This window comes from Pan paniscus, chromosome 5 (genome assembly GCF_029289425.2).
Source record: "Pan paniscus chromosome 5, NHGRI_mPanPan1-v2.0_pri, whole genome shotgun sequence".
Lineage (NCBI taxonomy): Eukaryota > Metazoa > Chordata > Mammalia > Primates > Hominidae > Pan > Pan paniscus.
Window position 1 is genome coordinate 66,480,969 of NC_073254.2, and position 13,154 is coordinate 66,494,122.

The following is a 13,154-nucleotide window of genomic DNA, read 5'->3' on the forward strand; positions in this document are numbered from 1 at the left end:
CATTTCTATCTACTTTCTTAAAATCCTAAAAGAGAAATTGCTGGGTCACAGAGTATAAAGAATTTAAGGTTATTCGTGAATCAGCAAATTGTCCTCAGACGATTGCACTACCTTACCTTCCCACTGGCAAAAAGACCGCTGCCAGTTTCCCCCACTCTCATCCCCACTAAACTTTGTTTGTTTAAATCATAGGGCACTTATTATAATTCTTACTCAAGAAAACATACCCACTTTTGGCCGGGTGCGGTGGCTCACGCCTGTAATCCCAGCACTTTGGGAGGCTGAGGTGGGCAGATCATGAGGTCAGGAGATCGAGACCATCCTGGCTAACACAGTGAAACCCCATCTCTACTAAAAATACAAAAAATTAGCCGGGCGTGGTGGTGAGCACCTGTAGTCCCAGCTACTCAGGAAGCTGAGGCAGGAGAATGGCTTGAACCCGGGAGGTGGAGCTTGCAGTGAACCGAGATCTTGCCACTGCACCCCAGCCTGGGTGACAGAGCAAGACTCAGTCTCAAAAAAAAAAAAGAAAAAAGAAAACATACCCACTTTTGCCTACTGCAATAGCCAGAACATTGAGCAGTACTATTGAAATGATATTCATAGGTAAAGCTATACTGTCAATGGGTTCTGAGGCTCAGTTGCTTCAGCCATCCCATACAATGAAGAGGAAGAGCATGGAAGAACTCCAAAGAAGAGTTTTGGGGATTCAGATGAAGTCCCTGAATTCAATGGAGCCAGGACCTACTGACATGTACTTCCTGGTGTCCAGCATCAGTAAGTTCTGAAATCCAGTCTCACCTAGTACAATACCCAGCGCTCCATTTCCTGTGTGAGCTAAACAGAGTTCTTCTTGCCCTTTTAGAAAGCAACCAGCCAAGGAGGTTCCTCTTTTCCTCCAGCTAAACCTAAACCTCTGGTGCCAAATTCACACTAAAACACAAACTGTCTCAGGACATCACAAAGTCAGACGCCATGAAAAGAGCTGGTTATCTCTTTCACCGTGGGGAAGTGGTCTTGTTTAGTTTCATATTTTATAAGAAAAGAGGCGGGGCACGGTGGCTCATGCCTATAATCCTAGTCTATAGGCTCATGCCTATAATCCAAAGTCTCCGACTTTGGGAGACCAAGTCGGGTGGATTGCTTGAGCTCAGGAGTTTGAGACCAGCTTGGCCAACATGATGAAACCCTGTCTTTACTAAAAATACAAAAATTAGCCAGGCGTGGTGGTATATACCTGCAATCCCAGCTACTGGGGAGGCTGAGGCATGAGAGTACCTTGAACCTGGGAGGCAGAGGTTGCAATGAACCGAGATCATGCCATTGCACTCCAGCCTTGGCGACAGAACAAGACTCTGTCTCAAAAAAAAAAAAAAAGAAAGAAAAAGAAAAAGAAAAGAGGCCTTCATTAGATAATCAAAGGTAGCCACTCTATCTACGTAAGACATAAAGAAGTTTACATGACAATGTTCAGTCATGAGACACTGCCCTGTATAGGAAAGGAACTCCTTGCTGAAATGAAAGCAATCCAGAATTACTAGCAGGGTCACACTTCTTTTTTATTTGTTTAGAAAAGGGGGGTTAACTTGGAAAGTTGTGGTGTTTATTTGTCAGCCTCTTTTTTAAGTTAAAAAAATGCTCATACGCTTATGGCTTCTAAATCCTAGATCTACAGTAATTCCGCCTATGCAACCCTCCTTCTTTTGAATAAACATTGTACAATCTGCTGGATTTCTCTATGACTTTTTTTCATACTTGTGAATCTGTTTGGAAAGAAAAGAAAAAGGAAAGCAGGGAAAAAGCCTTCTGTTTTTCATAACGTCTAATCTTTTTCCCCATTGGCATTCACCAGATGTTGCTTTGGATCGGAAGATAAATATTAAAATCTAAGCAAGAACAAAGCGAGCTGTTTACTGGGCAGATTTTTCAGATGTTCTCTTAAACAGTTGAAAAAGACAGGAGATGCTTTGATATGCAGGCTGGCTGGAATCCACAATGGAATGGGCCCTCCAAGAGAGTTGTAGCCCTTACCACGGCTGCCAGGCCACATCCACCCGGCCTACACTCTCTGATGGCTCCATCGGTCCATTGGCCAAGCATTTGTGGGGAAGTTCAGGGAGGGAGAAGGTAAAGTTACCTGATAAAGAGGCCCGAGAACGATGGAAACATTGACTCTGCCCAATGATCTGGCACAAAGAGGCATTGGGAACTTTCCTCGCAAATGTAGAGGTAAGGCCACGATTCAAGCAGTTGCTCTGTCGCCATGGCAACTGTCAAATCACACTGCACATAGGTGTGTCTGGCAGCCTCACAGCTGTCCTCCTCACGCTTCAGGCCACACAGGAAGGCCAAGGACACTGCAGGAAACAGTCACCATTAGGAAAGAACCACAGAGAGAACCTAAGGCCTCTAGTCGGTTTCACAAATGAAGTTCCTGTGTCCTACTTTGACCAATAGGAATATGAAGTTAGCAGTTTACTTTTTTAAAAATGTATTGTATATGTGTAATGTACACAGAAAAATACAAGTATCATTTTTGTAAAATATGAATAATCATCATAAAAAAACTCAGGTGAATTTCCCAGCCAACATAAGATATAAAACACTTGTAATACACTTAAATCTGTGTGTTTCTCCCCAAGTTCGTCCCTTCTCTCCTCATTCTCAGAAATAACCACTTGGCATTTTTTAAATAGTTTTATCACAAACATTTGTATTCCTAAACAAGAGATTGAGTTTTACTTGTTTTTGAACTTTATAAAATATGATACATGATAAAATATTCTTGGGTCTGATTTTTTCATTCCATATTATATTTTCAAGATTTATCCACATTACTACATATAACTATTGTTAATACATTTTCACTGCTGTTCAATATTGTATTGCATGAAACTACCACAATAAATTTATCTATTCTCTTATCAATGAACTTTTTGGTATTTCCTAGTTTTTGCTACTAAAAATGTACAAAATTTCATCTAGGGTGCATGCCTATCAAGAAAATTTCTTATTCAAAGAGTAGGTACAAGTTCAGCTTTACAAGATAGTGCCATATTGTTTTCCAAAGTAGTTGTGCCATTTTGTATTCCTACCAGCCATATTTGTAAGTTCCCATTACTCCATATAATTACAAGCACTTGAAATTATCAGACTCTTAATTTTTGCCAATCAGGTGTGTAAAATGGCATTTCACTGTTGTCTTAATCTGCATTTCAATCATTACTTTAAGGTTGACCAATTATTATTATTTTTTTTTTTTTTTGAGACAGAGTTTCGCTGTGTTGCCCAGGCTTGTGGCACAATTTCACCTCACTGCAACTTCCGCCTCCCGGGTTCAAGCAATTCCCCTGCCTCAGCCTCCTGAGTAGCTGGGACTACAGGTGCACACCACCACACCCCGGATGATCTTTTGTATTTTAGCAGAGACAGGGTTTCACCATGTTGCCCAGGCTGATCTTGAACTCCTGAGCTCAGGCAATCCACCTGCCTCAGCCTCAAAAAGTGCTAGGATTACAGGCGTGAGTCACCGTGTCTGGCCAAGTTGACCAACTTTTTTATGTTTGGTAACAACTCATGTTTTCTCTTCTGTGAAATTCCTGTTTCTCTCATTTGCCCATTTTTCTATTGGGTTGTTTGTCTTATTGACTTGGATAAGTTTATGAATTTCTTGATTTTCACATAATTATAAACATTAGCATGTTATAGAGATAAAAAGCAAGTATTTGAAGCATGCTGACTCTCAGGCCATTTTTTTCTGAGTCATGACCCACATATAAAAAGCATTATGAGGCAGACTGGGAATGATCTTTAACTAGAAGATGAGCAAAGCTCCACATGAGATGGTTTAGGAGCAGCTCTGTCTGAAAACCTTAATAAAGAGGGAAAAGAAAAAAAAAAATCTCTGTAGCCTGCTTCCTCTGCAGCAAGCCTGCCCATGTGGGTAATGCAACAGAGGTTATCAAGGGCCGTGGGCTTAGACCTGTGCTTCCCTGCCTTATTACAGTGCTGTGGCAAGGGTTACATGAGATAAGTACATGGGGGACGGTTTGTAGTTATGCAATCATGCCCAAATAGTGCTATTGTTGCTGTTATATTCTAAAGCACCTGGCACCTAGGAGGTTGGCTGTGAATGTGTTTTGAATGAATTAGAGCAATAAAAATGACTGACAGTAGGACTCTTGTATGAACAGACAAAACATAAGAACTTTCCAGTTAGTAAGCCCTAAGGCAAATAAAAACAAGCTCCACACCTATAAAATAATGAATTCATTAAAGGTGATTAAGTAGATGCAAATTGACAAGCAGGATTATGAAAATCACCCAGGGCTGGGGATCAAAATCTATGGGTTTTACTCAAAGTTCTGCCACTAAATAGCTGTGTGACCTTAATCACTTTAGCTTTCCATGCCTTATGGAAAAGTTAAAGTTTCCATGAAAATGTCATGTGGTATAATTCAAGGTATAAATGCAAGAAAGCCAAAGATCAAAGATTTTGCTCATTTTAAACAAACACAAAGTATTAGTTTCACCTAACAGGATGTTTTGGCAACTCATTACAAGAAAAAGGAAATTTCTCCTATGGTTAGAAGTACAGTTTGTGGGGATGGTAAAAATGGGTGACCTCCAAAATAGCAAAAGCACATTTGTAGAGCCCCCTGCTTTAACTCCCCCTGCCCCACACATGTAAAGAAAACATATTAGTCCTGTGGCACAGGCATAAACAAAACAATAATTAGGAACGTTTGAGTTCAGGGTCATTATCTGTAACCTGGAATGTGAAACATCACTCTATTGTACAAAGTCAAACTGAAGAAAAAAACTCAAAGCACAGGTCAGAATTCAAAGCGACCTTGGTAAATGAGAGAAGTTAACAGAAATAAAAGAACAAATGAAAAGAGTAAGACAGTAAACTACAAAAGAAAAAAAGAAATCATATAAATATGAGGAAAGTCCAGCTGTGCACAGCCATGGTAGAAACGCGTGCGTGCACACACACACACCTTGGGATAACAGTAGGTAACAGAAAGCTTATTAACCAGCAAGACTGCAGTATAATTGTACAAACAAACGTGGGATCAGACGATACACAGGCATCTTACGATGCTACCCAATTTGGCCAGAACTTGCTTGTATAGAACAGCTTCCTCATTTGAGGCTTCAAATTAGGAAAGAATGTAGGATTTCAGAGAGGGCTGAAAAGTGAGATACTAAAATGTTTACCTGGAAAGTTTCTGATTCAGTAGGGCCCAAGAATTCACATTTCTAACAAGCTCCCAGGTGAGGCCCTTGCAGCTACTGCTCTGGGAAGCACACTTCCAGAACCGCTGCCATAGAGGAACTGAGATTACTCCACTTTCCAAAGAACCACCCGCTGATTAAGGTTGAAAAAATTAGAGTAGGGGAGCATCCATTAGGCAGAGGATGGATTTCTCTGAGAAGAGCAACTGCGAAACACTTGTAAGGGTTGCTGCTGGGAAATTCTCCCCTGAAAAATCTTTAAAAATACAAGTGATTTTTAGCTAACTTGGTTGTACTCAATCCTGTCTGAAAATGGAGAAATTAGTAGTAGTTTCTAGTAATGTCTAAGACCTATCCCCTTTGACATTTGATGTCCATTATAGACCTACTTCCTAGGGAAAAAAAAAAATACACAATCAATATACTCAAAATGCTTCATCCAGTTTCAGCGGGTTAACAGAATCCCCAAATCCCATCTTGGATCTTAAGTAAGAAACCTCTGGAGTTGGCTCTCACAATTTCCTCTCAATCTTTAGACATTGTGATTGAAAGTCTTTTAAAAGACTTTTTTATGAAAGGAAAATTAGTTAAATTATGCATTCCTCTAGAGTAAATGTGTGCCTTGCACAATCAATGAGTGTTTGGTGACACCTAGTGGCCATATAAATAGTTACAGTTTCCAACTAATTTTCCTCTTTAAAAAATCAAGGAATGTTGAGCTGTTTTCTAAATCTTTCTAAACACAATAATTATTTTATTTTTCTTCCCCAAGAAGTTATAAAACTGAAAATATCACAACTTACCTGATCCTGAAACATCATTGATTTTTATCTTACACTAGTTGAAATTAAGTGTTTTGAAATAATAACACGGGGCTTTTAAAAGTATATTAATTTGAGCAGTGTATATGTGAAAGCTTTTTTAAAAAATGTAGCAGTATTAGTTAAAAATTAGAGCCTATAAATGTGCAGTCTTAGCTTTCTGTTTATGCTATCTCTCATTTATTCCTCACCAAGCACTAATTTTGCACATACCCTCTGCAACACTGTTCCTAGCAGAGGAGGTAGAGCAGTGAATCAGACAATGTTTTGAACTTCAATCTCCTATTGTATCTTAAATTTCCCATTGTGGAATCTATCTCTCTTCCATAATGTGTTTATATACATGATGATAATAGGAAACTCAATTTCTAGCATTTTAACAAAAATTTTTTTCTCCTCCCCTTCTTCCTCTTCCCTCTTCCCCCTCCTCCTTCCCCTCCTTCTCCTCTTTGTATAAGACAACACAGCACAAATTTCCATCACAATAGCATTATCCATCATTAAATTCTCATCCAAGCTCAGATGATGTGGTGCTTTTATCATTTTGTAAATCTTTAGCCCACATTCAAGTTGCAGACAAATAAATTTGGAATAAAACTTAAACACTACACAGAAAGGAGGTATGTAAACGGTTAAGTGCACAGGTACAAGATTTATGATTAGGCAAATAAGGTAATCACCTGGCTAAATGTGAGCTATCTCAAATGCAGTAAGGTCCTGTAGTAATAACAGTAATTTCTTCCTTTTGACTTTTTTTTCCTGAAGCTCAGTGGGGTATTACCATGTGTTGTGAATCCCCAAGCTTTGCAACTTACTCTCTCATCTCTTTCCCCACAAAGACATGGCTTCTCATACCACAATTTATATGATCACTACGCAGCTTAAAGTAGTGAGCAATTGTGGTGTTTTACTGAATAAGAAATAAGTAATTATGTGAATATTGCAGAACAAGAAGACAATATGAGTGTTGGCTCTTTTGCCTATAATAAGAAACCGAAAACTGAACACACAAAGCTAATTTTCAAGTGATATCCAGCTTGACAGTCTCCATCCCTTTACTGGTACCTCCAATAAGCAGATGTCTTCAGCAACCTCACCTCAGAACAAAGCCAAGAGCTTGTTTCCTCCATGACTCCTATAGCTGTCATTGAAACTAATATTCAGAATTCAGAATTACTTCCTCTGTCATCCTAAGACTGCAGTTAAGAACACAGGTGATAAGTGTTTCAATATTCATCTAACATTGACATATTAATATGACAAAAGTTATGATAAATCATTGTAACAGGTGGCCTCAGATTCTAACTATCATTTTAGATAAGGAGTAGAGAAATTCTTTTCGTAGGCACACATAGAGAAATTAGTAGTCAGTACAGCATTAATCACAAAAATAGAATTAACCAAAGAATATCATTTCCATATATATGCTTTAAAATATATGTGTGTGGCATCTTTACTCACCATCCAGGGGCAGAACCAAGCAGCTGAAGGCAGACACTGTAGCATTAGCCAGGACTCGGCAGGGAGCACCACACACAGCAGCTGAGACATTCCCTGGAGAAAATCCCGCTCCAAACACATGCACCAGCCTTCCACCCAGGCAGCCTTTAAAGACAAAGGTACAAGTTCTTGATCATACAGGCAAATCTCCCTTCTTTACTCAACTCAAAATTCAAACATTTGCTTCCTCACTACCCATTCTTCTTTTCACATCCTCAGAATCCGCACAACTGGCTTGAGGTGGCTGCTGGCCTCAGTTTCCTCTCCACTTAGGCTCTGGCCTTGTCTGACTCCAATCACATTCAATACCCTATTGTGTTAAAGAGGTTTTTTTTTTAATGTAACAATTTTTATATGGAAAATTAATGCTTATTTATAGTTTTTAAACTTTTTATTCAAAGAGCCATAAAATGAAAATAAAAATTCCGCCAACCATCTGACTCCCTCCCCGGAGGTACCCAGGTATAGAGTTTCTTATGGTTCCTTCCAGAATTTTTAAGCATCTATGTTTCTGATTCAAAGCATTATTCTATCCATATTATTCTGGAACTTGCTTTTTTGCTTCAAAGTATAGCATAGATATTTTTTCAAAACTCTATGGATCCAGTTCATTTTAGTAGCTACTTAGAATTCCATTATAGGGCCCTGCTACAATTTATTTGACAATTTTCCTATTTATTGAAATTTCCATTTTTTCTCCTCTTTTGCTATTGTTAATAGTGATGCAATAACTGTACATGTTTTGGGACATTTGTATGAGTAAAACCAGTCCACATTTCTAGTTTACACTGAGATACAGAGTTCCCATCACTACTGCCTTCATACTAGGTCTAGGTGGTACTTAGCCACTTGACTAACTCAAAAATAATGCTTTTGGTTTAAGATGCATTTCTTATTTCCCTGCTCTTCCATCATAAAAAAACATGGAATCTTAGGGAGTAGTGCCTTTATCAAATAAGGAAGCTGAGTCTCAGAAAAGTCAAGCATAAATTAGCAAAATTAGTGAGAGACTAGAGCCAAATCCTAGTCCCCACAGTGTTCCACCAAGCTGAGACCAAATTTTTTCTAAGAAATGTCTTAGTTAGTACTTCAACAGTCTAAGATTCTGTTTCTATAGTTTTTTTCTTTACTTTCTAAATCACAACCAAATTTGAACTATCTCAAGTGCAATAAGGCTTTAAGTGAATAGAAATTGAAAGCTTTTCTTCACTGGAGGGAAAGGCTAGGCAATTTTTGGTATATCTAAACGGAGAAAACAGTTCAACCAATTTAATTGTTCTGTGCATTTGGCTTATTATTGTTGAGATACGAGTCCACCTGTGAAATATTACAAAATGATAAAAAATTAATCACACTTAATAAATTTTAAACAACGCAAATTGGCAGATAGGGTCTAAAACTAGGCGAAGGCATTTACGTTCTTAAATGATCAAATTATGAGCTCTTACAAATGGTGTTATTTAATTTAAAATACAAATCCAGTTAATGCATCAAATTAAAATACAATCAAACATTTAGAGAATATGCACAGTTTCCTTGATAAAAATTTAAAAAATCTTCATAAACAGAGCATAACAAAGACAAGCCTCAGGAAGGAATTGGGATTGTAAGAAGCCGGTGGGCTTCTCTTTCCTTCCATCAGGCAGATTGTGTTAATTTTCTACTTTCCAGAAGTGAAAGGAGCTACCAATTCATTTACATAAAGAAAGTGTGCTGTCTTATTTGCTTGACTTACCGAAGTTCTCCGTCACTGCTGTAATAATAACTCTTGAGGTGAACACCAGGGCAGATGAGGCCCACCCTCTGATGCAGTCATAGCCTCTGATGTGGTACTCCCCGGCCGGAAGGGAAGGGACCACGCACTGAAGAACGGTGTGGTTACCAGAGACACCCACGCAGGGTGACATTCCTACAAAAATGTCAATGTTTGCAGCTCCTGAGATCTGGGCCACTGCAAAGGTTAAGATGTCATCGCTCTGAGAAATAGAGATCAATTCTGGGGTAAAGGCATTGTTATAACCAATGACTCCTACGTAATACCAAAGTCCATCTACCTCTATTTCCAGGGCAACAGAGCCATTCCCTGTGGGAACAATGCACCGGATGAGCTCAGCACCGATGTTCACCGTCAGGCAGGCCTGCTGGTCAATATAGACTGACGTGGTGTTCTGTCCTCTCAGGCCTGTGCCCTCTATGGTCAAGAGGCTTCCACCATGTAAGCTGAAATTCTTAGGAAAATAATGAAACACTTGGGGCATAATGTAGAAGTGTCTGGAAACATTACCAGAACAAGCATACCCATTTCTTGTATAAAAAACTGACAGGTAGTGGGGTCCTGGGGCCAAGTCTCTTGTCTGGCACACAACGTGGCTTGCATTAAAAAAAGTTACATTGCAAGGAAGTTGATCATCCACAAATACCATCGGCTCATCAGCTGTGGTGGCTAACCTCTGACCCCTAATCAGCACAGTGGTCAGAGACCCACTGGTGTTTGTGGACAAGGCATCCATGACAGGACTTGCCTCTTCCCTTATGAAGAGAGTGCAATTCCCCTGACACTCGCTGGTTAGCCCATTGACCAGGACTGTGACGTTCAGGGAGAAGGAAGCTCCAGGCAAGGGGTCACCCTCCAGGCTAACCTGGCAGAGAATGGTGTGGTCTCCCAAACTCAAAATCACACAAGTAAAAGGACCCGAGAGGTCAACCCGAACTGACCTCCTTCTAGAGTTAAGAAGCAACCCCCTCACAGTAAGTATGGTCCCACCACATGCCGAACCCTGCGATGGGAAGATGGCCATTATCCGAGGCATCACTGCAAATTGCTGGAGCACCACAGACATATTAGCAAATCCCATCTGCTTCTGACGTACTTGGAGAGGATAGATGCCGGCCTCCAGACTGTGAAGAGGGATGGAGCATCCAGACAGGCTCACGTTGCCCTGGAAGGACTGTGTCTCAACATCACAGTTCAGGTTCCCCAGAAGGATGACTGAGTTGGAGAGGTTACTTCCTCCCACATGCAGGCTCAGGCTGCTATTTGTGATTTCTCCTTGCATGGCAGTGACTACTGGTGTTGCTGCCGCTTCATACATGAAGGTGAAGCCTTTCCCCACCAAGCTTGGTGAAGGACCACGGGCGAAGAACCTGTTGCCAGCCCAGACCTCCACGGCAGCTGGAACAGTGGGAGCGCCCGCATCGGGTATCTGGGGGGTTGGCAGGGTTTCACACCAGATGCTTGCCTCTGTTAAGTTCACAATGTCACAGGACCGATTGCCCACAAGTACCCAAACCAAAGCTGGGTCCCTGCTGAAGCCTATTCCTGAGATGCTGAGGATGGTCCCTCCTAAAGTATGAATATGGAAAGCAAAATATTACAGCTGATATTCTGAACTAAGAATTCATAGCACCTGTGGAAGTCCTAGGTCAATTAAGTGGAAGGTAGGGCATGTGTTAGTGAAACCTCAATTATTTTTTCTCACCCCCACCAAAGCTAAATTTGTGATTATTTAGACAGGAGTCAGATGTGGTAAATTCACATAACAGTAAAATAATATAAATTGTTATATAGGAAGGACGTCTTCAACACAAACTTTTCAAGTACCTTTGTATATCCCAGAAGCCACCACTTTAATCAACTTACACACTAATGAAAAATCAAATTTCTTAGTCTTCTTATCATGTATTATATTATTGGAAATATTATCCTGTATGCTATATATAGACTATTTGTACATTGTCCTGTATACATTCAACTTATATGCTAATGAAAAATCAAATTCATTGAAGTCTTCTATCATTTATATTGTTCTATATAATATTCCAATATTCCATATATTATACATTTTAATATATTCTATTTATTGTACCATATATTCTATATTCCATATACGTGAGAGACATTAAAAGTCATTGAATCATGCTGGTGAATTTGCTGCTACCTTCATAGAATCTTTGCCTTACTCTCCAGTAGAGAGGCCACCAAAGATCAAACCCCATCTTCAGGACAGGATTGGAGCAACATGACCCACAGCATAACCAAACTGTACAACGTGGCTTTTAAGAGGATTTTACTATACCCAAAAAGGATAATGTGCTGTCTTACACATGATCACAACTATTATTGACATGCCACTAGATCGTTTTCCATTCTTTCTGAAAATAGTTTTAGAGATTGGTCTATTTGTCTTGTTCTTCCATCTCCCATATCAGCATGTGTGTTTCTATTTCTGAGTCTTTCATCTGTCTCTCTCATGGAAAGTGAAGACCCGCAGATTCAATCCTCCCCTCCTTGCATGCACAGCATCTAAATGGCGAATGCAGGACATGTTGCCCTTGTTTTTCTCATATCCACTCTAGAGTGTCACCCATCAGACGTTTCATCCTCTTTTCATTAGAAAAGCAGGCACATCTCGGCCAGGCACGGTGGCTCATGCCTGTAATCCCAGCACTTTGGGAGGCCGAGGTGGGCAGATCACCTGAGGTAAGGAGTTCAAGACCAGCCTGGCCAACATGGTGAAACCCCATCTCTACTAAAAATACAAAAATTAGCCAGGCATGATGGAGGGCACCTGTAATTCCAGCTACTTAGGAGACTGAGGCTGGATAATTACTTGAACCCAGGAGGCGGACATTGCAGTGAGCCAAGTCAGCACCATTGCACTCCAGACTAGGCAACAAGAGCGAAACTCCGTCTCAAAAAAAAAAAAAAAAAAAAAAAAAAGAAGGAGAAGAAGAAAAAGAAAAAAAAAAGAAAAGAAAAGCAGGCACATCTCCTTGTCATAAAAATTCCTTAATTTCCTGAGCAAATGAATCACCAAGTTTTAACACCCTTTTAAAAACACCCCTCAATTCCTGGAGCCCGAGGAAAGTTTCTCTCCTGTTTCCCCTCTCTCTGACCTCACTGGCAAATTAATCCAGAAACAAAATCTGAATATCCAGCAAATAGAATTGCTGGATAATTGATAACAGTCACATAAGAGCCACTCACCCAGCAGGGACCCACAGCAAGGCTCGATGCTGAAAACTTCTGTGAGGTACTGGATGTGGAGATCAACCCTACAGAAGATAGGCAGATGTTTAGGAAATAACTGACAGAGAGAGATAAGAAAGAGTAAGCCAGAAGAGCCATATGTATTTTGAGGAGAAGAGCAAACTGTCTGTAAGTTCTCTAAGATTTGTTCCAATGTTATGATGTTCATGTCTTTAACCTCTAACTTCCAAGGGAAAAAGAAAATACCTAACTCAAAATTAGAATTACCTAGCTGAATGCTAGACCATCAAACAAATCCAAAATTAATGCAAGTGGTCACCTCACCCTTGTGAGCGAATGCTGACCCCATTGATAGAGATGGAAATCCTGTGGAGGCCAGCTGGCAGTGGGGGCAGTGCCACCTCCAGGCCCCAAGCCGACTGTGTGTGAACCGGAGCCAAGGCATCCTGGACGTGGACTTCCACATCCAAATCCGTATAGTTCATCAGCCTCGCCACTCCAATGACCAGGGTCTCACCGCCTGTGTTGAGAAGAATCCAATAGCCTCTGACATGTGGGGTTTGTGGGCTCAACCATCTATTCAATTCTAAAACTGTCTTTTT

The 13,154-nt window shown here is 40.2% G+C and overlaps 1 protein-coding gene across 1 annotated transcript in view; it reads right to left on the reverse strand.

Annotated features, from left to right (window-relative positions):
• The window catches only part of PKHD1 (PKHD1 ciliary IPT domain containing fibrocystin/polyductin), a 467,099-nt gene that overhangs the window by 397,682 nt on the left and 56,263 nt on the right, over nucleotides 1-13,154 (reverse strand). The window contains exons 29-33 of the mRNA XM_008958657.5: nucleotides 12,877-13,072; nucleotides 12,550-12,617; nucleotides 9,298-10,905; nucleotides 7,524-7,667; nucleotides 2,138-2,357 (exon numbers count right to left, since the gene is read on the reverse strand). Of these exons, the coding sequence (XP_008956905.4) occupies nucleotides 2,138-2,357; nucleotides 7,524-7,667; nucleotides 9,298-10,905; nucleotides 12,550-12,617; nucleotides 12,877-13,072 (2,236 nt within the window). The remainder of the gene's footprint in view (nucleotides 1-2,137; nucleotides 2,358-7,523; nucleotides 7,668-9,297; nucleotides 10,906-12,549; nucleotides 12,618-12,876; nucleotides 13,073-13,154) is intronic.